The 26,903-nt window shown below is 45.1% G+C and overlaps 1 protein-coding gene across 2 annotated transcripts; it reads left to right on the forward strand.

The window, feature by feature from the left end:
* PNMT (phenylethanolamine N-methyltransferase) lies at window positions 1-26,903 on the forward strand. 2 transcript variants are annotated; one of them, XM_056548405.1, is made up of 3 exons: window positions 1-126; window positions 23,486-23,693; window positions 26,372-26,903. In XM_056548405.1, exons 1-3 carry the CDS (start codon window positions 120-122, stop codon window positions 26,808-26,810), a joined length of 654 nt encoding a protein of 217 aa, XP_056404380.1. In that variant the 5' UTR covers window positions 1-119; the 3' UTR covers window positions 26,811-26,903. The 2 variants fall into 2 exon arrangements, with proteins under 2 accessions (XP_056404380.1, XP_056404379.1); XM_056548404.1 differs by lacking the exon at window positions 1-126 and adding an exon at window positions 20,245-20,537.

Consider the following 26,903-nt stretch of genomic DNA (forward strand, 5'->3'; position numbering starts at 1 on the left):
CGAGCCGAGAAGTTCGTGACGAATCGAATTTACTGTAAGTTCGCTCATCTCTCCGAGCAGCTAACAGCACAAGATGTGCAGAGGTTGCAATAATCCCCGTACATAAGACAGCGCCATTGATGTACAGTAAGTAGATGCCAGATGATGAAAATTTCAATGTGGGAATAATTGATCTATTAATGTCCTGTATGAAAAGATAACTCGTGGGGGAGGGGAGGGATATATTTAATCCCACTGTTTACATGTGTTGTCCCAGCGGCCGGCTGGAAAGTTGGCCGCTGTTTGGAATTCGCACCTAGCGGAATGTACTCAGCCAAGAGGGGGATTTAACATGCTCTTTATTAGAAACCACATGGTGGCGAGAAATAGATATTAACCCCCTGTGCACTGCGGGGACATTGTAGATACACTTTTAGGGTACGTTCACACGAGCAGATCCCCAGCGTATTTTATGGTGCGGATCCACCGCTGAAGGACCGCTGTATGCTGCCTTTACATGTGCCTGCTCGGAGCCGCAATACGCCGCCTTAAGTAGACACAAAGCAATGTGCGAGTCGCAGCGCGCATGCGCAGTATACTCGCACATGGCAGCACGCATGCGCGGCGACTCACACATCGCAGTGTGTCTGCTCGTAGCTGCGTATTGCCACTCCGAGCAAGCACATCAGCATACAGCGGTCCTTCAGCGGTGGATCCGCAGAGTAAAATACGCTGGGGATCCGCTCGTGTGACCGTACCCTTAAAACGGAGACATGATGGGAAAAATCAGTGGGATCCCACCAGCTATTACTAAACTGCAACTCCCATCATGCACTGAGAGCCAGGAGCTACTGGGGATTAGAGATGAGCGAACTTACAGTAAATCCGATTCGTCACGGACTTCTCGGCTCGGCAGTTGATGCCTTATCCTGCGTAAATTAGTTCAGCTTTCAGGTGCTCCGGTGGGCTGGAAAAGGGGGATACATTCCTAGGAAAGAGTCTCCTAGGAATGTATCCACCTTTTCCAGCCCATCGGAGCACCTGAAAGCTGAACTAATTTATGCAGGAAAAGTCTTTAACTGCCGAGCCTAGAAGTTTGTGACGAATCGAATTTACTGTAAGTTCGCTCATCTCTACTGGGGATCTACAGTTTGCAAACCACCAGTGTAGGTGTGTTCAGGGCCGGCACTGCCTATAGGCAAAATAGGCAGCCGCCTAGAGCGCCCTTTTGATTGGGGCGCCACTCTGGCTGCCTCAAAAAAAAACGCCCAGCCAAAAGCATGAGGAAGAGATTTGTTACAGTGTGTCACCCCAGTAGTAAGGTGGGGTGTGCCAAAGGGCAGGACAATGGGTGGAGTAAAGGGGGCGGCAAAATTAGCTATTGTCTAGGGTGGCACCAGCTGCAGTCCACAGCAATACAGTTGTAAGCAATGATGTGGACTGCAGCTGTCAGTCAATCTCATAGCGCATCAAAACATTGCAGTGTAGCCCTGGCGTAACTCCAACTCTAAGGGTAGGGTCGCACGTGCAGTAGTTTGCTGGGGTTCTTTTTCCTGTTGAAGTCAATGGGCAGCAAAATCAGTTGCATAATTTGCTACCCATTGACTTCAACGGGTAGGAGAATACGCAGCAAAATACAGCACATGTGACCCTACCCTAAAGTTGGCTTAACTATATACCGTACCTTAACCTTGATCAGTACACAGCTATTCTAACCTGACCCTACCCCTACAAATGTACATGCATGCTAAGCTTGGCTGAGCGTGCGCGTGTCCACAGTGGGGATAGGGAAAAAGCCACCACTAGATTCTACCATAGAAAAGCAGCCTGTAACCCTACACTTGTGTATGCACAAAAAAAGAAAAAACGAAATCCTAAAACAGTCGGACACATCACAACTTGGATATCTCTCAGTTTAGACAACGTCGGAGACATATGAAAAGCGCCAATGGAGGTAATCAGAAACCCCACAGCTCCTCGGATATCTAGGAGCATCACGAATAAAGTAACTTTCCGTGAAGGATCCCACAACTGCGAATGTCAGACGGGATAAAGTCAGAAGGCTCGTATATGAGAGAAGCGCTGATGGCACGATATTCGTCTTCTGTCTAAATCAGTGTTTCCCAACCAGGGTGCCTCCAGCTGTTACAAAACTACAACTCCCAGCATGCCCGGACAGCCTTTGGCTGTCCGGGCATGCTGGGTGTTGTTGTTTTGCAACAGCTATCACCCTGGTTGGAAGACACTGATCCACAGCAATGCCCCATACATTACATACAGCAAATAATTAAAGGGGTTATTCAGGAAAAAACTTTTTTTTTATATATCAACTGGCTCCAGAAAGTTAAAGAGATTTGTAAATTACTTCTATTAAAAAATCTGAATCCTTTCAGTACTTATGAGCTTCTGAAGTTCAGGTTGTTCTTTTCTGTCTAAGTGCTCTCTGATGACACCTGTCTCGGGAAACGCCCAGTTTAGAAGAGGTCTGCTATGGGGATTTGCTTCTAAACTGGGCGTTTCCCAAGACAGGTGTCATCAGAGAGGACTTAGACAGAAAATAACAACCTTAACTTCAGAAGCTCATAAGTACTGAAAGGATTAAGATTTTTTAATAGAAGTAATTTACAAATCTGTTTAACTTTCTGGAACCAGTTGATATATATATATAAAAAAAAAAGTTTTTCCCTGGAATACCCCTTTAATATATAAGAGTCCAGCACCAGAAAAAACTCCCCATTACAACATCCTGGAGATGGTCCAAGAGACCGCAGCTGTTACGCCGAGCGCTCCGGGTCCCCGCTCCTCCCCGGAGCGCTCGCTTCACTCCCTCCGCTGCAGCGCTCCGGTCACGTCCTCTGACCCGGGGCGCTGCGATCCTGCTGCCAGCCGGGATGCGATTCGCGATGCGGGTAGCGCCCGCTCGCGATGCGCACCCCGGCTCCCCTACCTGACTCGCTCCCCGTCTGTTCTGTCCCGGCGCGCGCGGCCCCGCTCCCTAGGGCGCGCGCGCGCCGGGTCTCTGCGATTTAAAGGGCCACTGCGCCGCTGATTGGCGCAGTGGTTCCAATTAGGGTTTTCACCTGTGCACTTCCCTATATTACCTCACTTCCCTTGCACTCCCTTGCCGGATCTTGTTGCCTTAGTGCCAGTGAAAGCGTTCCTTGTGTGTTCCTTGCCTGTGTTTCCAGACCTTCTGCCGTTGCCCCTGACTACGATCCTTGCTGCCTGCCCCGACCTTCTGCTACGTCCGACCTTGCTTCTGCCTACTCCCTTGTACCGCGCCTATCTTCAGCAGCCAGAGAGGTGAGCCGTTGCTAGTGGATACGACCTGGTCACTACCGCCGCAGCAAGACCATCCCGCTTTGCGGCGGGCTCTGGTGAAAACCAGTAGTGGCTTAGAACCGGTCCACTAGCACGGTCCACGCCAATCCCTCTCTGGCACAGAGGGTCCACTACCTGCCAGCCGGCATCGTGACAGTAGATCCGGCCATGGATCCCGCTGAAGTTCCTCTGCCAGTTGTCGCTGACCTCACCACGGTGGTCGCCCAGCAGTCACAACAGATAGCGCAACAAGGCCAACAGCTGTCTCAACTGACCGTTATGCTACAACAGTTGCTACCACAGCTTCAGCAGTCATCTCCTCCGCCAGCTCCTGCACCTCCTCCGCAGCGAGTGGCCGCTCCTGGGATACGCTTATCCTTGCCGGATAAATTTGATGGGGACTCTAAGTTTTGCCGTGGCTTTCTTTCCCAATGTTCCCTGCATCTGGAGATGATGTCGGACCTGTTTCCCACTGAAAGGTCTAAGGTGGCTTTCGTAGTCAGTCTTCTGTCCGGAAAAGCCCTGTCATGGGCCACACCGCTCTGGGACCGCAATGACCCCGTCACTGCCTCTGTACACTCCTTCTTCTCGGAAATCCGAAGTGTCTTTGAGGAACCTGCCCGAGCCTCTTCTGCTGAGACTGCCCTGTTGAACCTGGTCCAGGGTAATTCTTCCGTTGGCGAGTATGCCGTACAATTCCGTACACTTGCTTCAGAATTGTCCTGGAATAATGAGGCCCTCTGCGCGACCTTCAAAAAAGGCCTATCCAGCAACATTAAAGATGTTCTGGCCGCACGAGAAATTCCTGCTAATCTACATGAACTTATTCACCTAGCCACTCGCATTGACATGCGTTTTTCTGAAAGGCGTCAGGAACTCCGCCAAGATATGGACTCTGTTCGCACGAGGCGTTTCGTCTCCTCGGCTCCTCTCTCCTCTGGTCCCCTGCAATCTGTTCCTGTGCCTCCCGCCGTGGAGGCTATGCAGGTCGACCGGTCTCGCCTGACACCTCAAGAGAGGACACGACGCCGTATGGAGAACCTCTGCCTGTACTGTGCTAGTACCGAACACTTCCTGAGGGATTGTCCTATCCGTCCTCCCCGCCTGGAAAGACGTACGCTGACTCCGCACAAAGGTGAGACAGTCCTTGATGTCTACTCTGCTTCTCCACGTCTTACTGTGCCTGTGCGGATGTCTGCCTCTGCCTTCTCCTTCTCTACAGTGGCCTTCTTGGACTCTGGATCGGCAGGAAATTTTATTTTGGCCTCTCTCGTCAACAGGTTCAACATCCCAGTGACCAGTCTCGCCAGACCCCTCTACATCAATTGTGTAAATAATGAAAGATTGGACTGTACCATACGTTTCCGCACGGAGCCCCTTCTTATGAGCATCGGATCTCATCATGAGAGGATTGAACTTTTGGTCCTCCCCAATTGCACCTCGGAGATTCTCCTTGGACTTCCCTGGCTTCAACTTCATTCCCCAACCCTGGATTGGTCCACTGGGGAGATCAAGAGTTGGGGGTCCTCTTGTTCCAAGAACTGTCTAAAACCGGTTCCCAGTAACCCTTGCCGTAACTCTGTGGTTCCTCCAGTAACCGGTCTCCCTAAGGCCTATATGGACTTCGCGGATGTTTTCTGCAAAAAACAAGCTGAGACTCTACCTCCTCACAGGCCTTATGATTGCCCTATCGACCTCCTCCCGGGTACTACTCCACCCCGGGGCAGAATTTATCCTCTCTCTGCCCCAGAGACTCTTGCCATGTCCGAATACGTCCAGGAGAATCTAAAAAAGGGCTTTATCCGTAAATCCTCCTCTCCTGCCGGAGCCGGATTTTTCTTTGTGTCCAAAAAAGATGGCTCCCTACGTCCTTGCATTGACTACCGCGGTCTTAATAAAATCACGGTTAAGAACCGCTACCCCTTACCCCTCATCTCTGAACTCTTTGATCGCCTCCAAGGTGCCCACATCTTCACTAAATTGGACTTAAGAGGCGCCTATAACCTCATCCGCATCAGAGAGGGGGACGAGTGGAAAACGGCATTTAACACCAGAGATGGACACTTTGAGTATCTGGTCATGCCCTTTGGACTGTGCAATGCCCCTGCCGTCTTCCAAGACTTTGTCAATGAAATTTTTCGTGATCTGTTATACTCCTGTGTTGTGGTATATCTGGACGATATCCTAATTTTTTCTGCCAATCTAGAAGAACACCGCCAGCATGTCCGTATGGTTCTTCAGAGACTTCGTGACAACCAACTCTATGCCAAAATTGAGAAATGTCTGTTTGAATGCCAATCTCTTCCTTTTCTAGGATATTTGGTCTCTGGCCAGGGACTACAGATGGATCCAGACAAACTCTCTGCCGTCTTAAATTGGCCACGCCCCTCCGGACTCCGTGCTATCCAACGCTTTTTGGGGTTCGCCAATTATTACAGGCAATTTATTCCACATTTTTCTACCATTGTGGCTCCTATCGTGGCTTTAACCAAGAAAAATGCTGATCCCAAGTCCTGGCCTCCTCAAGCAGAAGACTCCTTTAAACGACTCAAGTCTGCCTTTTCTTCGGCTCCCGTGCTCTCCAGACCTGACCCTTCCAAACCCTTCCTATTGGAGGTTGATGCCTCCTCAGTAGGAGCTGGAGCTGTTCTTCTACAAAAAAATCCTTCCGGGCATGCTGTCACTTGTGGTTTTTTCTCTAGGACCTTCTCTCCAGCGGAGAGGAACTACTCCATCGGGGATCGAGAGCTTCTAGCCATTAAATTAGCACTTGAGGAATGGAGGCATCTGCTGGAGGGATCAAGATTTCCTGTTATTATCTACACCGACCACAAGAACCTCTCCTACCTCCAGTCGGCCCAACGGCTGAATCCTCGCCAGGCCCGGTGGTCTCTGTTCTTTGCCCGATTTAATTTTGAGATTCACTTTCGTCCTGCCGATAAGAACATTAGGGCCGATGCTCTCTCTCGTTCCTCGGATGCCTCAGAAGTTGATCTCCCTCCGCAACACATCATTCCACCTGACTGCCTGATCTCCACTTCTCCTGCCTCCATCAGGCAGACTCCTCCAGGAAAGACCTTTGTTTCTCCACGCCAACGCCTCGGAATCCTCAAATGGGGTCACTCCTCCCATCTCGCAGGTCATGCGGGCATCAAGAAATCTGTGCAACTCATCTCCCGCTTCTATTGGTGGCCGACTCTGGAGACGGATGTTGGGGACTTTGTGCGAGCCTGCACTATCTGTGCCCGGGATAAGACTCCTCGCCAGAAGCCCGCTGGTTTTCTTCATCCTCTGCCTGTCCCCGAACAGCCTTGGTCTCTGATTGGTATGGATTTTATTACTGATTTACCCCCTTCCCGTGGCAACACCGTTATTTGGGTGGTCGTTGATCGATTCTCCAAAATGGCACATTTCATCCCTCTTCCTGGTCTTCCTTCTGCGCCTCAGTTGGCTAAACAATTTTTTGTACACATTTTTCGTCTTCACGGGTTGCCTACGCAGATTGTCTCGGATAGAGGGGTCCAATTCGTGTCTAAATTCTGGAGGGCTCTCTGTAAACAACTCAAGATTAAATTAAATTTTTCCTCTGCATATCATCCCCAGTCCAATGGACAAGTAGAAAGAATTAACCAGATCCTGGGTGATTATTTGCGACATTTTGTTTCCTCCCGCCAGGATGACTGGGCAGATCTCCTTCCATGGGCCGAATTTTCGTATAACTTCAGGGTCTCTGAATCTTCCTCCAAATCCCCATTTTTCGTGGTGTACGGCCGTCACCCTCTTCCCCCCCTCCCTACCCCCTTGCCCTCTGGTCTGCCCGCTGTGGATGAAATTTCTCGTGACCTTTCCATTATATGGAGAGAGACCCAAAATTCTCTCTTACAGGCTTCTTCACGCATGAAGAGGTTCGCGGATAAGAAAAGAAGAGCTCCCCCCGTTTTTTCCCCTGGAGACAAGGTATGGCTCTCCGCTAAATATGTCCGCTTCCGTGTCCCTAGCTACAAGTTGGGACCACGCTATCTTGGTCCTTTCAAAATTTTGTGTCAAATTAATCCTGTCTCTTATAAACTTCTTCTTCCTCCTTCTCTTCGTATCCCTAATGCCTTTCACGTCTCTCTTCTCAAACCACTCATCCTCAACCGTTTTTCTCCCAAATCTGTTCCTCCCACTCCTGTTTCCGGCTCCTCGGACGTCTTCTCGGTCAAGGAAATTTTGGCTGCCAAAAAGGTCAGAGGGAAAAATTTTTTTTTAGTAGACTGGGAGGGTTGTGGTCCTGAAGAGAGATCCTGGGAACCTGAGGACAACATCCTTGACAAAAGTCTGCTCCTCAGGTTCTCAGGCTCCAAGAAGAGGGGGAGACCCAAGGGGGGGGGTACTGTTACGCCGAGCGCTCCGGGTCCCCGCTCCTCCCCGGAGCGCTCGCTTCACTCCCTCCGCTGCAGCGCTCCGGTCACGTCCTCTGACCCGGGGCGCTGCGATCCTGCTGCCAGCCGGGATGCGATTCGCGATGCGGGTAGCGCCCGCTCGCGATGCGCACCCCGGCTCCCCTACCTGACTCGCTCCCCGTCTGTTCTGTCCCGGCGCGCGCGGCCCCGCTCCCTAGGGCGCGCGCGCGCCGGGTCTCTGCGATTTAAAGGGCCACTGCGCCGCTGATTGGCGCAGTGGTTCCAATTAGGGTTTTCACCTGTGCACTTCCCTATATTACCTCACTTCCCTTGCACTCCCTTGCCGGATCTTGTTGCCTTAGTGCCAGTGAAAGCGTTCCTTGTGTGTTCCTTGCCTGTGTTTCCAGACCTTCTGCCGTTGCCCCTGACTACGATCCTTGCTGCCTGCCCCGACCTTCTGCTACGTCCGACCTTGCTTCTGCCTACTCCCTTGTACCGCGCCTATCTTCAGCAGCCAGAGAGGTGAGCCGTTGCTAGTGGATACGACCTGGTCACTACCGCCGCAGCAAGACCATCCCGCTTTGCGGCGGGCTCTGGTGAAAACCAGTAGTGGCTTAGAACCGGTCCACTAGCACGGTCCACGCCAATCCCTCTCTGGCACAGAGGGTCCACTACCTGCCAGCCGGCATCGTGACAGCAGCATGTGACAACTCAAAATGTGAAACGTACTATGTTGGACCTTTTTTTTTTTTTTTTTTTTTTTAATCAACTGGTACCAGAAAGTTAAAAAGATTTGTAAATGACTTCTATAAAAAAAATCTTAATCCTTCCAGTGCTTATTAGCTGCTGAATACTACAGAGGAAAATATTTTCTTTTTGGAACACAGTGCTCTCTGGTGACATCACGAGCACAGTGCTCTCTGCTGACATCTCTGTCCATTTTAGGAACTGTCCAGAGCAGCATAAGTTTGTTATGGGGATTTTCTCCTACTCTGGACAGTTCTTAAAATGGACAGAGGTGTCAGCAGAGAGCACTGTGCTCGTGATTCAGCAGAGAGCTCTGTGTTCCAAAAAGAAAATAATTTCTTCTATAGTATTCAGCAGCTAATAAGTACTGGAAGGATTAAGATTTTTTTAATAGAAGTAATTTACAAATCTGTTAAACTTTCTGGCACAAGTTTTCCACCAGAGTACCCCTTTAAAGGGGTATTTCAGTAAAAAAAAAAAAATAATAATTCTTTTTCATATCAACTGGCTCCAGAAAGTTCAACAGATTTGTAAATTACTTCTATTAATAAATCTTAATCCTTCCAGTACTTATCAGCTGCTGAAGTTGAGTTGTTATTTCTGCTGACCTCTGTCTGTCTCAGGAACTGTCCAGATTAGGAGCAAATCCCCATAGCAAAACTCTCCTGATCTGGATAGTTCCTGACATGGACAGAGGTGTCAGCAGAGAGCACTGTGGTCAGACAGAAAAGAACAACTCAACTTCAGGATATGAAGGAGTACTGGAAGGATTATGATTTTTTAATAAAAGTCATTTACAAATCTGTTTAACTTTCTGGAGGCAGTTGATATGAAAAAAAAATTTTTTTTTTTATTTTTTATTTTTTTACTGGAATACCCCTTTAAGATTCGGGGTTCTTAGGGTGCAAGAGTAAGATGGTATCATGAAAGATATTGGTGGGCCTTGATACATAGGTGGACCTGCAGCTCCACTTTCTAGGACACCGCATGTTAATAACCTTAGGAAACAGAAGGCTTAAAGGGGTACTCCGGTGGGGGGGAAAAAAAATTTCAGAAAGTTATACAGATTTGTAAATTACTTCTATTTAAAAGTATTAATCCTTCCAGCACTTATCAGCTGCTGTATGCTCCAGAGGAAGTTGTGTAGTTCTTTCCAGTCTGACCACAGTGCTCTCTGGTGACAACTCTGTCCATGTCAGGAACTGTCCAGAGTAGAAGCAAATCCCCATAGCAAACCTCTCCTGTTCTGGACAGTTCCTGATACAGACAGAGGTGTCAGCAGAGAGCAATGTGGTCAGATTGGAAAGAACCACACAACTTTCTCTGGAGCATACAGCAGCTGATAAGTACTGGAAGGATTAAGATTTTTTTAAATAGAAGTAATTTACAAATCTGTATAACTTTCTTGCACCAGTTGATTTGAAAACTTTTTTCCCCCCACCGGAGTACCCCTATAAAGGGAACTTGTCATCACTTTCATGCTACATGATCCCCGAGTCATCAGGGTGGTCCCGGTTGGCTTCTCCCCACCCCTCCAGCCTTGATTGATGGATCTTTCCCTATACGCAATCAGGAAGAGATCTATAACTCAAGGCTGGAGGGGTTGGGGAGAAGCCAAATGTCCAAATTACTTAAAGGGGTACTCCGGTGGAAAACTTTTTTATTTATTTAATGAACTGGTGCCAAAAAGTTAAAAAGATTTGTAAATTACATCTATTAAAAAATCTTTATCCTTCCAGTACTTTTTAGCAGCTGTATGCTACAGAGTAAAATTCTTTTCTTTTTGAATTTCTTTCTTGTCTTGTCCACAGTGCTCTCTGCTGACACCTCTGTCTGTGTCAGGAACTGTCCAGAGCAGCATATGTTTGCTATGGGGATTTTCTCCTGCTCTGGACAGTTCCTGATACGGGCATCAGGTGTCAGCAGAGAGCACTGTGGACAAGACAAAATAGAAATTCAAAATGCAAAGAATTTCCTCTGTAGCATACAGCTGCTAAAAAGTACTGGAAGGGTAAAGATATATATATTTTTTTAAAGGTTTTATTTTACAACTTTTATGTTACAACAACACATTACATAAAATAACCCTCAACTGGAGAACCCCAACCACCCCAAAAAAAGAAAGAAGTGAACCACAGCACATCACCATTATAGCAGGCAGACTGGGAGAACCACAACGACCACCGACACCACCCCCCGCCCCCACCCCCCAGCTGACACTAAACAGAAACAAGACACAGACACACCCACACATTCACACAGTCCCGGAGGATCCCCAACTTCCCGGACCAGGACAGGGCTGATCATTCTACCCAGGAGAACCTTCACATTCCGGGGGGATAACCGACTCTCCTTTAAGGAGCCAGGGCGTCCAGATTTTGTCAAATTTCTTAGGACATTTACGGCTAATATACAACAACCTGTACAGCAGTACATACTTGTTAACCAGGTTGAACCAGCGTGAAATGGGGGGGAGTGGAAGTATCTTTCCAGGCCATAATCAGCACCTTCCCAGCACAAAACAAAAGAAATCTAATAAGTAGGTGCCTATGGGAGCCCGAGGCTAAGTCATCAATAACTCCGAGCAGATAGACAACCGGAAAACACATAGAGGAATTCCAAGTGATCCGACAAGAACTGTAGCACCACCCTCCAGAAGGGTCCACACAGGGACAGGTCCACATAGAATGAAGAAGAGTACCCACATCTGCCTGACATCGAAAACACACATCCGAAGTAGAGACCCCCATACGAGATAGTCTAACTGGAGTATAATATAACCGAAGGATGAGTCTCACCTGAATAAGTAAATCTCTAGTACTGACCACCGTAGGGTAAAATCTCTTGCTCCCCCATTAAACCCGCCAGGTCCGCTGCCCACTTCTCAAAGGTCAACTCAAATGGATCAGGACCCGCCGATTGCAGCAATGCATAAGACTGGGTTCATATCACGGGATAGGAGGTTGAGATAGAAGGACGTAATAGAAGGTCGGGATAGGGGGTCGGGATAGGAGGTCGAGATAGGAGGTCGGGATAGGGGGTCGGGATAGGAGGTCGAGATAGGAGGTCGGGATAGGAGGTCGGGATAGGAGGTCGAGATAGGAGGTCGGGATAGAAGGACGGGATAGAAGGTCGGGATAGGAGGTCGAGATAGGAGGTCGGGATAGGAGGTCGTGATAGGAGGTCGGGATAGGAGGTCGGGATAGGAGGTCGAGATAGTAGGTCGGGATAGAAGGACGTGATAGGAGGTCGAGATAGGAGGTCGAGATATGAGGTTGGTATATGATAACAATATATGGGGATGGGATATGAAGTTGAAAGCTTCCTCCTTTGTTCATTTTCCTCCCCAACAAGGATGAGGAAGGAAAAAATGGGCAACGCCGGGTACTCAGCTAGTGATATATAAAGCCGCATCCTGGTGTTATGTCCCGGGGTATTTTGCTTTGAAATCTAGCACCCGTCTTAAAAGTTCCCTGTTACAGTACAGAAGCCAATAGATAGATGTGCTGTACTCAGGAAGAAGTCCAGAGCAAACAGTACAGCTTGTCCTATCACACATGCTGGGGACAGCTGTCAGACTTGGATTCGGGGATTAGCAAAACACGTAATATTATATCACACGAATCCTAGAGCGAGAAAATAAGGGAAGGAAATAAATACAATATATCCAACTGAAGAAAACCATGCCATTAGTTCTGCAACTAGTAACGACAGTGTTTTCCAATCAGGGTACCTCCAGCCTTTGGCTGTCCGGGCATGCTGGGAGTTGTAGTTAATAACTGATTGTAGTTAAAGCGGTACTCCAGTGGAAAACATTTTTTTTTTAAATCAACTGGTGCCAGAAAGTTAAACAGATTTGTAAATGACTTCTATAAAAAAAAAATCTTTACCTTTCCAGTACTTTTTAGCAGCTGTATGCTATGGAAATAATTCTTTTATTTTTGAATTTCTTTTTTGTCTTGTCCACAGTGCTCTCTGCTGACACCTGATGCCTGTATCAGGAACTGTCCAGAGCAGGAGAAAATTCCCATAGCAAACCTATGCTACTCTGGACAGTTCCTGACACGGACAGAGGTGTCAGCAGAGAGCACTGAGGACAAGACAAAAAAGAAATTCAAAAAGTAAAGAATTTCCTCTGTAGCATACAGCTGCTAATAAGTACTGGAAGGGTAAAGATTTTTTAATAGAAATCATTTACAAATTTGTTTAACTTTATGGCACCAGTTGATTTAAAAAAAAAAATAATGTTTTCCACCGGAGTACCCCTTTAATCATTGATTTGCCTTTTACTCAGAGAAACAAGTATTGATCCCCTATTAGTCAGCTCCGGCAGCTCCCAGGTATCTTTTATTAGCAAGCTGAGATTAGGAGCACTCACTTAGGGTAGGTTCTGCTCTGAGATTCCACTGCACTAAACTAGCGTTGGTGTGAATGGGTCTTCCGCTGACCCATTCACACTGTGGAATTTCAGTGGCAGAAAATTCTGCAGTGGAAATTCCCACACCAAAAGAATGAAAATGTTCATTGTTACGGCGGAATTATGCGTGGTCTGCATTGCCGTCAATGGTTTTGGCGCAGGACCACACAGTTCTTTCACTGGCGGCTGCTCAGATGGAATATATCCGACCTGGAATATCTTCGGGTGGAGATTCCGCAGTGTAAACATATCCTTAAAGGGAGTGCTCCTAATCTCAGCATGTTACCTGTAGAAAGGACACTTGTCTACAGAAGCAATCAATCAGATTACAAACTCTCCACCATGGCCAAGACCAAAAAGCTGCCCAAGGATGTCAGGGACAAGATTGTAGACATACACAAGGCTGGAATGGGCTACAAGACCATCGCTAAGCAGCTTGGTGAGAAGTTTACAACAGTTGGCGCCATTATTTGCAAATGGAAGAAACACAAAATAATTGTCAATCTCCCTCGGACGGGGGCTCCATGTAAGATCTTACCTCCTGGAGATTCAGTGATCATGAGGACGGCAAGGAGTCATCCCAGAACATACACAGGACGATCTTGTAAATAATATCAAGGCCCCTGGGACCATAGTCACCAAGAAAACAATTGGTAACACGCTACGCCGTAAAGGACTGAAATCCTGCAGTGTCCGCAAGGTCCCCTGCTCAAGAAAGCCCATGTACAGGCCCATCTGGAGTTTGCCAATGAACTTCTGAATGATTCATGATCCTTTGTCAGAGGGAAAACATACAAAATCAGTAGGGGATCAAATACTTTTTTCCTTCACTGTAGAAGGGAAGATGTTTCTGAGAAAGACATATATAGAAAGATAATCCAGATCTAGCTTTGAAGGTGGAAAATACTTGCTGGGAATGAATGGCCAATCAGACGTGTCACAAGACAGATAGTATGGAGAATTACCATAGATTTATTGCTACACTTCTGGTGCTGGCACCCAACACATTTGGGAGTCACGCAGAGGTGGATGTTCCCTTAGTCTGCTATAGTTAATGTACCATGAATTTAGGTCTAGTCTCTACGATAACTTTCCATTTGTCAATTATGAACGCTGTTATTTTACGCTGTTATTTTTGTATGCATCAAAGCCCTTCCTAAATCTGAAACCCTGTAAACAGTCAGATTGACCTACTTAATACCCCATCATACACTATGTTACTGTTAATAGAGAGCCAGCCATTAGATACACCAACAGCACTGACACGGGAGATGTTACTATTCTGGGACCGAATATAAAAGTAGAAGAAAACACTGCATGGGGCCTATAATTTAAGGGGATGTGTAAATATTAAGAGATTATTAAGAGATGATTGGTTGGGGATGTACTCTGGGACCCCTATACAGAGACCACGACCTCTCAAGTGTAATACAGCTGTTCTATCATGTAGGGTCTGGGTGCAACTGTGCAGCACCCCCCAATAGCTACAACACTACCCCCTATAGATGTTTAGCAGAGTGGAGCTACCCCGATCCCACTAGCCATGCAGCATAGAAGCCTAAGGCCAAGGGCTTTTTCTGGCATCACAGAAGTCTCTTAATAGAGAGAGTATGGAGCCATAATAGAAGCAAAAGTCGTAATGGGTATGGTGGATATGTTTATTTTAATTTTATTTTTTTGCACCCAGGGGCTGGAACGGCACCCTGAACCTTTGTGTTCAGAACGCCGGTTTCGGGTGGCCGTGACATCACGCCCCCTCTCCATTCATGTCTATGGTAAGGGGCGTGAAAAGATGTCTAGGGGTGGAGTACCCCTTTAAGGTGATCATGCACCTTAGACTAAAGTCGGAGAAACTCATAGTCTTTAGGTGACTGTCTAAGGCAGTGTTTCCGCAGCAGTGTGCCTCCAGCTGTCGTAAAACTACAACTCTGAGCATGCCCGGACAGCCGAACTGGTCAGTAAAGGCAGTTATCCGTAACGTTGGTGTGTTCCTTTTGGTGTTATCTGTGGCCCAGAAGAAGCTGCCTCCAACCTCGGACCGTGTATAGGATAACGGTGCCCTGGCATCACAAAGTGATAAGGTATTTCCCTACACCACCCGTGGTACCGCACATATGTCCATCGACTTCTGTCTTCATGGTATTGACGGAGAGTGTGACTACACACACAGGATAGGACAGGACCTGCTTATCCTTGAGATCAGTAGGGGTCCTGGCGGTAGGATCGTACAATTTAGTACATTACCATTTTGTTCTATGAAAGAGACCATCCAGGGAGAAGGAGAGATAGAAACATGTCAATGTTGTGTATGAAGAGCAGAAAACCATACATGGGTTAAGGCTGAGGCATTGTAGAGATAAGACATAACGGAGGAGAGGAAGGAGACAAATGACAGGACTATATTTCTTGTGTAATGAGGTTCAATGACATAATGTTTTTGCAGAAAGCTCCAGGGCTTCAGTCTGCACTTTGTCTGCCTGACAGATGACTTATCACATACTGTTACCTATAGACCTCAGGCTGCAGGACTTCAGTGACAAAGGGTTTGGGGAGGAAATTCAATGGCCGGATAGTCCAAGCGATACATTCTTCTTAGATACTTTTGATTGCATCTGTTAGGTTTCCTATCGTCTTCAAAATCCCAATGGGTCTCTTTGGCGTAGTGTTCCAACAACGGTTCTAGTTATTTCGTTGTTATGGGGTTGTAGCGGTGGCCACATTAGCTGTAACCCACCTTACACAATAGAGACATCATTGGGGATAAACAAAAATTTGAAAATCCACGTATAGCCAGGTGCTTTCACAATGGCGAGCACATGCATATCAAAAAATATTTAAAAAAAAAAGATTCATTTTAGAGACTCTAAAAAGACAAACCTGTCAAGATAAATATGTCATGAGTAAGCGAAAACAGTAAGCCAAAAACACGTCGGCTTTTTTTTTCTTTCCTGTTTATTGTAAGGTTTTACTGCCACCACAATGATTTCTTCTTTACCATGAATGAATGTATATTTATAAAAGCACATTTCCATGTTTCTCACCCTTCTAGAAGTCTTTGTCGCTTATAATGAAAAAGTTGCAGGGGATAAAAGAATATAAAATAAATGTCGATACTACAGTATTACACACAAAAATGCCACAAAAACTGTATAATGGAGGAGAACAATTTTTTGTGGCTTTTTTTTTTTCAGACAAAAAAAAAAACCCTTGCCAAGCAAAGGTTGTGTTTTTTCATAGCCTACATATGAAGTATAATAAGGAAAACAGGCCCAGAATCCACCTGAGAAATCAGTGACTGTCAAGTCATATGTTACAAGGAAAGATAGGGCTTCTAATAGGACGCCGGCTCCACGAGGCGCAGGATAAACTCAGCAGACCAGGTAAAAGGAAGGTGGTTTAATCCTAAAATGCAATGCGTTTCACTGCAATCACGCAGCTTCATCAGGCATTGATGCCTGATGAAGCTGCATGATTGCAGTGAAACGCGTTGCATCTTGGGATTAAACCACCTTCCTTTTACCTGGTCTCTTGCTGAGTTTATCCTGCGCCACGTGGAGCCGGCGTCCTATTTGAAGCCCTTTCTTTCCTTGGGACTATACCAGTCGGAGGGCTGCGGATCACTCACTTTCTTCATGTGCATACCATTGTTGTGTATGCTGTTACACAACAATTTGGGGTGAGCGGCTTTCATGCCTAGCCTTTTCATTCATATATATATGTCTTTTAAAGCACCACAGAGCGCTCTTTTATCTCCCTTTAGAAGTCATATGTTACACTTTTACAGTTTTATTGTATTCTTCACAATGTTAGAACATAACGCATTTCGAGGCTTCCAATACCTCTTCATCAGATGTAAAATGGCAGATTATATGGACTGGGACGACTTTCAGGGCCTGTTTGTCCTGTTATACTCCATATTGGTCTACCTCTGTTTATTCAACAACATAGGAATACAGTGATCCCTCAACTTACATTGGCCTCAACATACAATAGTTTCAACATACAATGGTCTTTTCTGAACCATTGTAACTTAAAACCAGACTTAACATACAATGCTATTGCAGTCCAGAACTGTGAAACGTGTCAATAGCTGGAAGAACTGATCAATTAGAATGGACATTGCAGTGATAAAACCCCTGTATTACTGAAGCGTATGCACTGACTGGCTGTCTGTAGCACCTCCTACAGTACTGGAAGGTATTACATGTTCTGTACTACTCTTTACCTGGGTCACAAGGTGAGGGCGGCTCCATGTTACTTTTTAGGACACTGTGTACTGTACAAGACCCTGAAGAAGCTCCTGTCCTCTACATAAACAGTAATTACAGCTCCCAGCAGATCTTTCTTACTTTTATATGTAAGGACTTGCTTTATCTATATTAGTTATCTACTTATTTTTGTTTAATCCTCACTTTTTTACGAGGTTTCCATAGAGTTATGGTCTCAACATACAATGGTTTCAACATACAATGGTCGTCCTGGAACCAATTAATATTGTAACTTAAAGAGGCACTGTCATTGTTAAAAACTTTTCATATATTGCAAGACTCCTTATAATATGACATTTCACAATATACACCTGTTAAAAAAATATAAAAAATTCACCTGAAATTCAAGCTCAAAATAGCCACCACTAGGGGTCGCCTGTCTTTTAGCCAGACAGACTAGTCTAGATTTTACAGCATACTGGATACCGGCCGTAAAGCATACCGGTATCCAATATAGGGGATTTCTATTGTGTATGCAAAACTACAGATAAAGGATGTGTGGACATGCTGGGAGCTGTAGTTTTACAACAGCTGGAGGCACCACTGCTCTAAAACAGTTATTTACAAACACTGCAGCTTCAGTTGTTACTAAACTACAACTCCCAGCATGCTGAAATAGTCAAAGCTTTCTCGGACTCCTGAATGACAAAGAAGTTGATCAGACATTCAGGTGTCTGTGAAAGATGAATGACACACATAGTGATAGCTATGCTGATTAGCATCCAGCTTTACTAGGAGAAGATAAAGCAGATAGAACATGTATTCATAAAAATGCTTTTATCTAAAAAAAATCCTTGCACTAATTTTATAAAGATCTATTCTTATATTTATACATTTTATCCTGTTATGAATTCACCATAATGTCTTCTGATTACTGCAGGCAAGCTCCAAGCATCTTCCTCTGTGTAACATGACACAGCATAAAGCCAGAAAGGAAAGGGTTACAGAGTAGAGAGTACTGATTGGCTGACTGCACAGGCTTGCTCCTGTGAGGGAGACAGACTGACACACCCCCTCCAGCCTGCACAATGAAAAAGTAACTCACCAGCAGATAAATGCTTATATCTCTGGATATATAGGTCCGAGACACATAAAAATTATATGCACATGATCAGGATTGGGTCCTGAGTAACATATCACTTTTCTTCTTTTGTTTTTGCACTATGACAGGTACGCTTTAAGGAAGCACTGTACTTGTAGCCTAAGTATGTGTGCAAAAGGGAGATAATTGTATCAATGTGGGCCATGGTCATGCGTACCTCACCTTATATCATGTTGTCTTCTGATGCTTTTAGTGGTAGGAGCTGGTAAGAATGGGTAGACCTTTACTACCCAAATTTTCGTCATCCTTGGCAAACTCAGGGCCTCAAGGGATGACAACAGCAAATATAATGATGGAGCTCATTCTGTAGACTCATCACAAGACATAGTAACCTACATAGGATATGAAAACATAACATGCAAAAAAACAAAAACACAGGTCAGCTCACCACCAGTCTGAACTGAGATGTGTCCCATGGCACAAAGTAGGATTCTGGAGCACGGACAGCAATGGGCCCCCTTCCCATGTAGATAAAAGCAATGGAAAAAATGTTGAATCCACCTCCCGGGAAAAAATTTATAAAAAAGCAAAATTTTAATGGATTATTTTGAAAGCTAAAGACAACATGTCACTAAATACAAGCGAAACAATGACACGTTTCGGGTTGTATACAAGCCCTTAATCATAGGATATATCAAAAAATAATATTCTCAACCAATACGGGCACCTCTCTTCAATTTTACCCAATTGTGAATTAGCCCCTAGGCTCGAGCAGTGTTTACACAACCAGAGTGCCTCCAGCTGCACAAAACTACAACTCCCAGCATGCCAGACAGTTCTGGCGCCGGATTATCCATTAGAGAACAACGGGGTTGGGTGGTGAAAATCCAACACGCTCAAACCTTCTCTCCACCGACATCATCTATGAAGAATTCCGAGGCCTCCATGCACCTTAGACCAGTGTTTCCCAACCAGTGTGCCTCCAGCTGTTGCAAAACTACAATTCTCAGCATGCTCGGACAGCCAAAGGCTGTCCGAGCATGATGGGAGCTGTAGTTTTGCAACAGCTGGAGAATTCATAGGCATATTGTATTGTATATAAGAAATCTGGTCCATATTAATACAGATAGCCAAGCAAAAAAATCTAGACATATGCACCTGTGCTGTAGCAAAAAACTATTGTAGCAAAACTACAACTCCCAGCATGCCAGGCAGCTCTGGCGCCAGATTATCCAAAAACTAGGTTGTGCGGTGAAAATCCAACAAGTGCAAACCTTCTCTCTGCCGACATCATCTGTGAAGGCCACCATGCACCTTAGGCCAGCGTTCCCCAACCAGTGTTCCTCCAGCTGTTTCAAAACTACAACTCCCAGCATGCCAGGCCGCTCTGGCACCGGATTATTCATTCCAGAACAACAGGGTTTTGTGATGAAAATCCAACACGCTCAACCCTTCTTTCCACCAACCATCATCTGTGAAGAATTGGGAGGTCTCCATGCATCTCAGAGCAGTGTTTCCCAACCAGTGTGCCTCCAGCTGTTGCAAAACTAAAACTACCAGCATTCCTGGACAGCAGAAGGCTGTACGGGCATTCTGGGAGTTATAGTTTTGCAACAGCTGGAGAATTCATGGGCACACTAAGAATTCATTGGCAAAGTGTATTGTATATCTGGTCCAAATGTATATACATATAGATAAGAAAAAAATCTAGATGTATGTACTTGTGCTGTAGCAAAACTACAACTCCCAGCATGCCAGGCAGCTCTGACGCCGGATTATCCATTCTAGAACAACGGGGTTGTGTGGTGAAAATCCAACACGCTCAACCCTTTTCTGCCCAAGGCTGTCCGGGCATGCTGGGAGTTGTAGTTTTGCAACAGCTGGAGAATTCATGGGCACACTGTATTGTATATAAGAAATCTGTACCATATGTTTACAGAAAAGGAAATCTAGATGTATGTGCTTGTGCTCGGGGCCGGCTGGCATCTGTCTAGATAAAGTAATGACATTTCTAGATACCCTTGTGCTGTTTTGTATCCCTGGGGCGAGACTGAAAAGTGAATCAATGTGAGAGATGCTATCAGGGGCTAAGGAGCTTTGTCTTAATGGAGAGTAATGGGAGGCAAACCTGTAATGCAGACTGATGATAGGTTGGGAGTGATACCTCCGTCTTATAAAGGTGCGCGCAGCCCATTTGAGGGCAGTGTTATCTATCCCTTCCAATATGAGCAGCATCCAGGCCGTCGCTAAGTCCTACCAGCTATTCAACCCCAGAGCCTACCTACAGAACAACTATGTGCCCCCGCGGGCCGACTTCTCAAGCGAGGACAGCGTCATGTGTTGGAAACTGCGTCGACTTCACGAGGCGTGCGCCACGGGTGAGTTCTCCGCATTCTATCAATCACGTATATTTATTACGGGACCATTATTGGCATCATACTATGAATTCCACCCCACCCCCCCCTATATACGAACCATATTTTCTAAGACAGACTTTCAATTCCTCACTTATTATGCATTCTTTGAAAAGAAAATGAGGGAATTTATATATATATATATATATATATATATATTTTTTTTTTTTTTTTTTTTTTTTTGGGGGGAAATATATATATATAATTTTTCTTTTATTATTATCATTTGCCAATAATGAATATGTATATTTCAATAATTGATTAAAATATTAGTTTTTGTTTTTTTTATGGTCACTGTACTAGACATGTTTCATCCACACAGATATCACTTCTCTGGGCACTAGTAATTGTGGAATATTACTTAAGATGCTTCCATTGGAAATTTCCGGGATTTACATTTTTTTGGTGCCAAACTCTGCAATTTTGGTGGCAGAAAAAGAAAAAAAAAACCAAAATTTGCACGAAAATAAACTCTCGCATATTTTCAAAGCAGCACAAGGGACCTTGTGAAAATGTGAGGAGAAAAAGAAAAGTGTACTTGATATTGCTGTAACAGAAATGATGACAGTGGTGTACTACATACATTAGGAATGGCTTACGTGTTAGGTCAGTGTTTCCCAACCAGGGTGCTTCCAGCTGTTGCAAAACTACAAATCCCAGCATGCCTGGACAGCCTGTGGCACTGTGTATATGTCACCTCCAATGAATAACACAGATAACAGAAAGGTGATGCAAAAAAAATAAAAAAGAAGGAAAGATAGCCAGCACAACTACCTAATACAGTGGTCCCTCAGCATACGATGGTAATCCGTTCCAAATGGACCATCGTTTGTTGAAACCATCGTATGTTGAGGGATCCGTGCAATGTAAAGTATAGGACAGTGGTCTACAACCTGCGGACCTCCAGATGTTGCAAAACTACAACACCCAGCATGCTCGTCACCGCCATGTCACGCCCCCTCCCATAGACTTGCATTGAGGGGCGTGGCCGTGACGTCACGAGGGGGCGTGACCAACACCTGCAGCCTGAAAACAGCGTTCAGAACATTAAGTTCCACGCTGGCCAGTGGAGTACCCCTTTAAAATGCTGATAATTGGGTCTACATGAAAATTCTGGTGCAAAATTTACACTACCTTTGTAACGGTGTGAAAGTTTTGCACAGACTTTTAAAGCATTCCTGCCATATGCGCGGGAACTCATTCGAGCCACTAATGAATGACTCGGAGGTCTCTTAAAAATGCAATAATAAAATCCTGTTAGGTGTGATTTGCATTTCCCCTCCTGATTTTTTCTGGATTTTTACATTGGCGCAAAAAATGCTAAATATTGGTGCAAAATGGAATAAAAGTGGTGCGAAATCGCAATGAAAAAAAAAAAGATGTGATTAATATACCTGCACCATAAATTACACTATTCTTTTACTATGTCCTGTTGCTTAAAAAAAAAATTTAAAAAATGCTGCTATCATTTTGGTTGCTATGACACACACTGAAGTCGAGAACCACACAAAAAAAACACAAAACACAGAAATCTTGGCAATATAAATTTAGGGTAACGTCATATGTAGAGCATCCGCAGCGTATTTCACGCTGCTGCTGGGACCGGGAGCTTGCTCTAGTGACTGGATTTAGTACATCCGGCATGAAATATGCTGCAGATGAGCTACGTGTGACCCTATCCTTAGGCCATGTTCACACAATGGAATTTACGCGGTAATTCCGCACGGACATTCTGCTGCGGTAGAGTCCTATTGATTTCAATGGGATTCTGCTGCACTGTGCGCATGGCGAAAATCCTGATTCCAGAGTCCGCAGGAAGAATCGACATGTCTATACTTTTTGCGGAGTCCGCATGTAAATGCATTGCCATGTATGGGGTGCCGCATTTCCGCTAAACTAAAGGAGAGTGAGAGAGATAAAGGGAATCTTTCAAGCGTAACTGTCATTAGTAAGAAACGTAAAAAAAAGTGTAGTAATGTGCCTTAAGACCTGTATACATAGTAATATGCATATTTTTATATGTAAAATACCTTTTAAACTATGTATTACTATGCTTAGTCTTTTCCTTCCCCCTCCTCCTCCCCTGTCATGTGGTCTGCACAAACATTTACATTTGCAAAGCTTTGTGCCTAAAGTGCATACTCTATATAACTCTAATGCAGCCGTGTGAACCTATGTGGTGCAAATACATAAGAAATACCTGCATTTTGTGCCAAAATATAAACATTTTTACATTTGCACAGCTGTGTCTAATGTGCATGCTTTTTATAACCCTTTTTATGCTCCTCTGAAAAGACTGCAAACTGTCTCACACTGATAAAAGCTAGCTGATACACTGCACTGAGGCACAGCAGGGAGCAAAGCAGGGGGAGAACCACACCCCTCCTGCCCCCTCCCATCAGCAAATGGGTCCAAAATATCTAGTTGCTGGATCAAAAAGACTTGCTTACCAAGGTTTGTTTGCAAAACAAAAAAGACCGAGACCCCCTAGTGGCCATTTTTTATTTTTTTAAAATTCTTTCCACATCTTTAGCAATCAAATTTTTTATTTTAAGAAAAACGGTCTTCTTGTTCACCCACACTAAACCAAATACGCTGGGTTACAGTGTGGGTGAACAGGAGACCGATGAGGGGCCAATGAGTTAAATACGTACCTGTAGTCTAGAGCTGTGTCCCTCCAAATATCTCTTCTTTCCCCATTGAATTGCGCACAGGAGGCAGGCCTGCTTTGAATATTCATTGGCGCTGGTCACAGTAGGCGCAAGTGATCACGTGACCAGCGCCAATGAATATTCAAATTCACCCGGCGGGCCCGCCTCCTGTGCACAATCCAGTTATAGCCGTACCGTAACATTTTTGTATTTTTTTGCCTCTTGAAAATTAAAACACGCCATCCCTTTTGTACTCTTTAGGTGAGATAAAGGGGCGCACCCTGGTAGACATTGGTTCCGGTCCTACGATATACCAGCTGCTGAGCGCCTTTGAGCACTTTAATGAGACGATTATGACGGACTACTTGGAGGTGAATCGGCAAGAACTGAAGATGTGGCTCAGTAGTGAACCAGGGGCCTTTGACTGGAGCGGCTACTTTGAACACGTCTGTAAGCTGGAGGGCAAAGGGTGGGTAGTCAATGGCTGGTCAGATGAATTTCCCGTTTAGATGCAGGAGTGATAGAAGCCACACACAACACAATATATCACGTCACTATCCAGTTTCGACATAAATACTTCAAATTAGATGGAGGACAGCCAGTCTAAGGATTTGTACAGGACCCATTTAAAGTCTTCCACAATGGCATTTCATTCTAAGAGCCGACATACACTCCAGACATGCAGAAGCTTGTTTATGTACTTAAAGGGGTACTCCGCTGCTCAGCATTTCTCACGCCCCCTCCTATAGACTTGCATTGAGGGGGCGTGACATGATGAGGGGGCAGGGCTATGACTCCGTACTCCGCTGCTCAGCATTTGGAACAAACTGTTCCGAACGCTGGAGGCGGGAGGTCGTGATGCAATAGCTCCGCCCCCTAGTGACATCATGCCCCGCCCCCTCAATGCAAGTATATGGGAGGTGGCGTAATGGATGTCACGCCCCCTCCTATAGACTTGCATTGAGGGGGCGTGACATGATGAGGGGGCGGGGCTATGACTCCGTACTCCACTGCTCAGCATTTGGAACAAACTGTTCTGAATGCTGGAGCCAAGAGCTTGTGACGTAATCGCCCCGCCCCCTCAATGCAAGTCAATAGGAGGGGGCGTGACGGCCGTCACGCCCCCTCCTATAGACTTGCATTGAGGAGGCGGGGGCGTGACATCATGAGGGGGCGGGGCTATGACGTCTCGAGCTCCCAGCTCCAGCATTCGGAACAGTTTGTTACAAATGCTGAGCAGCGGAGTACCCCTTTCAGTTTACTTGATGCTACGCGGCTTTTCTGAGTTGGGCTCAGCGCATACAACGTTTTTGGGCCATATTATACATCTCAAGAAAAGTTTTTTTTTTTTAAAGCACAAGGTGGGGGGGGGGGCTGGGAGAGATTTATCAAAAGCAGTGGAGAGGCAAAGTTGACAAGTTGCCCATAGCAACCAATCAGATCGCTTCTTTCATTTTTCACAGGCCTTGTTAAGAATGAAAGAAGCGATCTGATTGGTTGCTATGGGCAACTGGTCAACTTTGCCTCTCCACAGGTTTTGATAAATCTCCCACAAAGCGTTTTTATTTAATTTTTTTGCTTTTGGGTCTTTTTGAAGCTGTAAAATACGGCCATTTTGGGGGGTTTATTTTTGGCATCTATACACAGATCCTGACCTGCTGTCTTCACTGCTCTGGGTGTTGCTCTTTTTGGCTGACAGAAGTCCGAGTCCACATGATGCATGTATAGTTCCTGTATTTTCCGGCTATACCTTGCCCAAATGTGTAGGGGATCCAACATTGTGATATCTGAAATATAAAATCCAGGAGGGTAGTTGATAACTACCAATAATCAACACTAGCACTCACTCTCAGTATCAAGTGTAAATAGGGACCTTTACCCCATAATGCACCTATTCCCCTTACTATCTTATATACATGGCGTTATACTGCTATCCAGATGAATAGGTTTTTTCATTATTAAAGGGGTACTACGGTGGAAAACTTTTTTTTTTTTTTTTTTTTAATCAACTGGTTCCAGAAAGTTAAACAGATTTGCAAATTACTTCAATTAAAAAAAATCTTAATCCTTCCAGTATTTATTAGCTGCTGAATACTAACTACAGAGGAAATTCTTTTCTTTTTGGAACAGAGCTCTCTGCTGAATCACGAGCACAGTGCTCTCTGCTGACATCTCTGTCCATTTTAAGAACTGTCCACAGTAGGAGAAAATCCCTATAGCAAACATATGCTGCTCTGGACAGTTCCTAAAATGGACAGAGATGTCAGCAGAGAGCACTGTGGTCATGATGTCAGCAGAGAGCACTGTGTTCCAAAAAGAAAGGAATTTCCTATGTAGTATTCAGCAGCTAATAAGTACTGGAAGGATTAAGATAATTTTTTTAATAGAAGTAATTTACAAATCTGTTTATCTTTCTGGCACTAGTTGATTGAAAAAAAAAAAAAAAGTTTTTCTCCAGAGTACTCCTTTAAACAGATATCCATCCCCATAGGATCCTTATCTGTTGCTTGAGAAGACTGACCCAGTCTTTCTTTAGATTGCAGCATAAGGCTGGGTTCAAACCACGTTTTTTGCAATACAGTTCCCGTATCAGGTTTTTGCTAAAAAAAAAGTTTCCTCAAAACCGGACTAAACTGTGTCAAAACGTGTACAAATTTTAACCCATATACGGTTTGAAAAATGATGTCCAGTTGTATCCGTTTAAAGAAACAACTGTATACGTTTTTAACTTTTCACTCCATTATGAATAAAGTTTCACTTGTTTGATTGAAATTCCAAGAGAAAAAAAACTGTGCAAAGTCAAAAACCGTATGGTGCAAACACAGTTCTGTGCGGTTCCCATTGACTCCCATGTTAACAAAAAATTTATACATTTCAATATGGTTTTTCACCCAGACCAAAAACTGCGGTAGGCTACGGTTTTGGGTATGGGAAAAAAAATCTGACAAAACCGTACAGGATGCAAAATGGACACAACCGGATGCATCTTTTGGCATACGGTTTTCAATGGAGAGTCAATGCATACGGTTTTCAATACGGTTCCGTACGATTTTCCAATTGAAAGCGTATACGGGAACTGTGGTGCAAAAACGTGGTGTGAACCCGGCCTTATCTTTACTGATCAGTTTTCCCCTCTTGCCTTTGCAGAGAGCCCTGGAAAGAGAAGCAAAAACGGCTCCGCGAACGCGTGTCTCGGGTGATCCCAGTGGATGTCCATCGGTCTGGTCCGCTAGGAGGAGAGCTGGCCAGCGGATCAGTAGACTGCCTGGTATCTTCTTTCTGCCTTGAAGCTTGCAGCCCCGACTTAGAGGCCTTTCAGAAGGCTCTTGAAAATGTTGTCGGGCTCCTGAAACCAAAGGGCCACTTTTTATGGATCGGGGCTTTAGAGGAGTCCTACTACCTAGCCGGAGAGGCGCGGCTGAGTGTGGTGCCCGTCACAGAAGACATAGTAAAGAGGGCGCTGTGCACAGCAAAGTGCATTATTAGGGAGTTTTCCACCTATTCCATGACTCCTAGCATGAAAGTAGGTGTAGATGACGTCAGTGGGATATTTTTTGTTTGGGCTCAGAAAGACACGCCAAAGTGAAAGTGAAAGTGAAAGTGAACATGAGTTTCATGACATGGAGGGGGAATATTACATTGGATACTGGATTAAAAAAAAAAAGTGTAATTTGCAAAT

The sequence above is a fragment of the Hyla sarda genome, chromosome 12, assembly GCF_029499605.1.
Source record: "Hyla sarda isolate aHylSar1 chromosome 12, aHylSar1.hap1, whole genome shotgun sequence".
Taxonomy (NCBI): Eukaryota; Metazoa; Chordata; class Amphibia; order Anura; family Hylidae; genus Hyla; species Hyla sarda.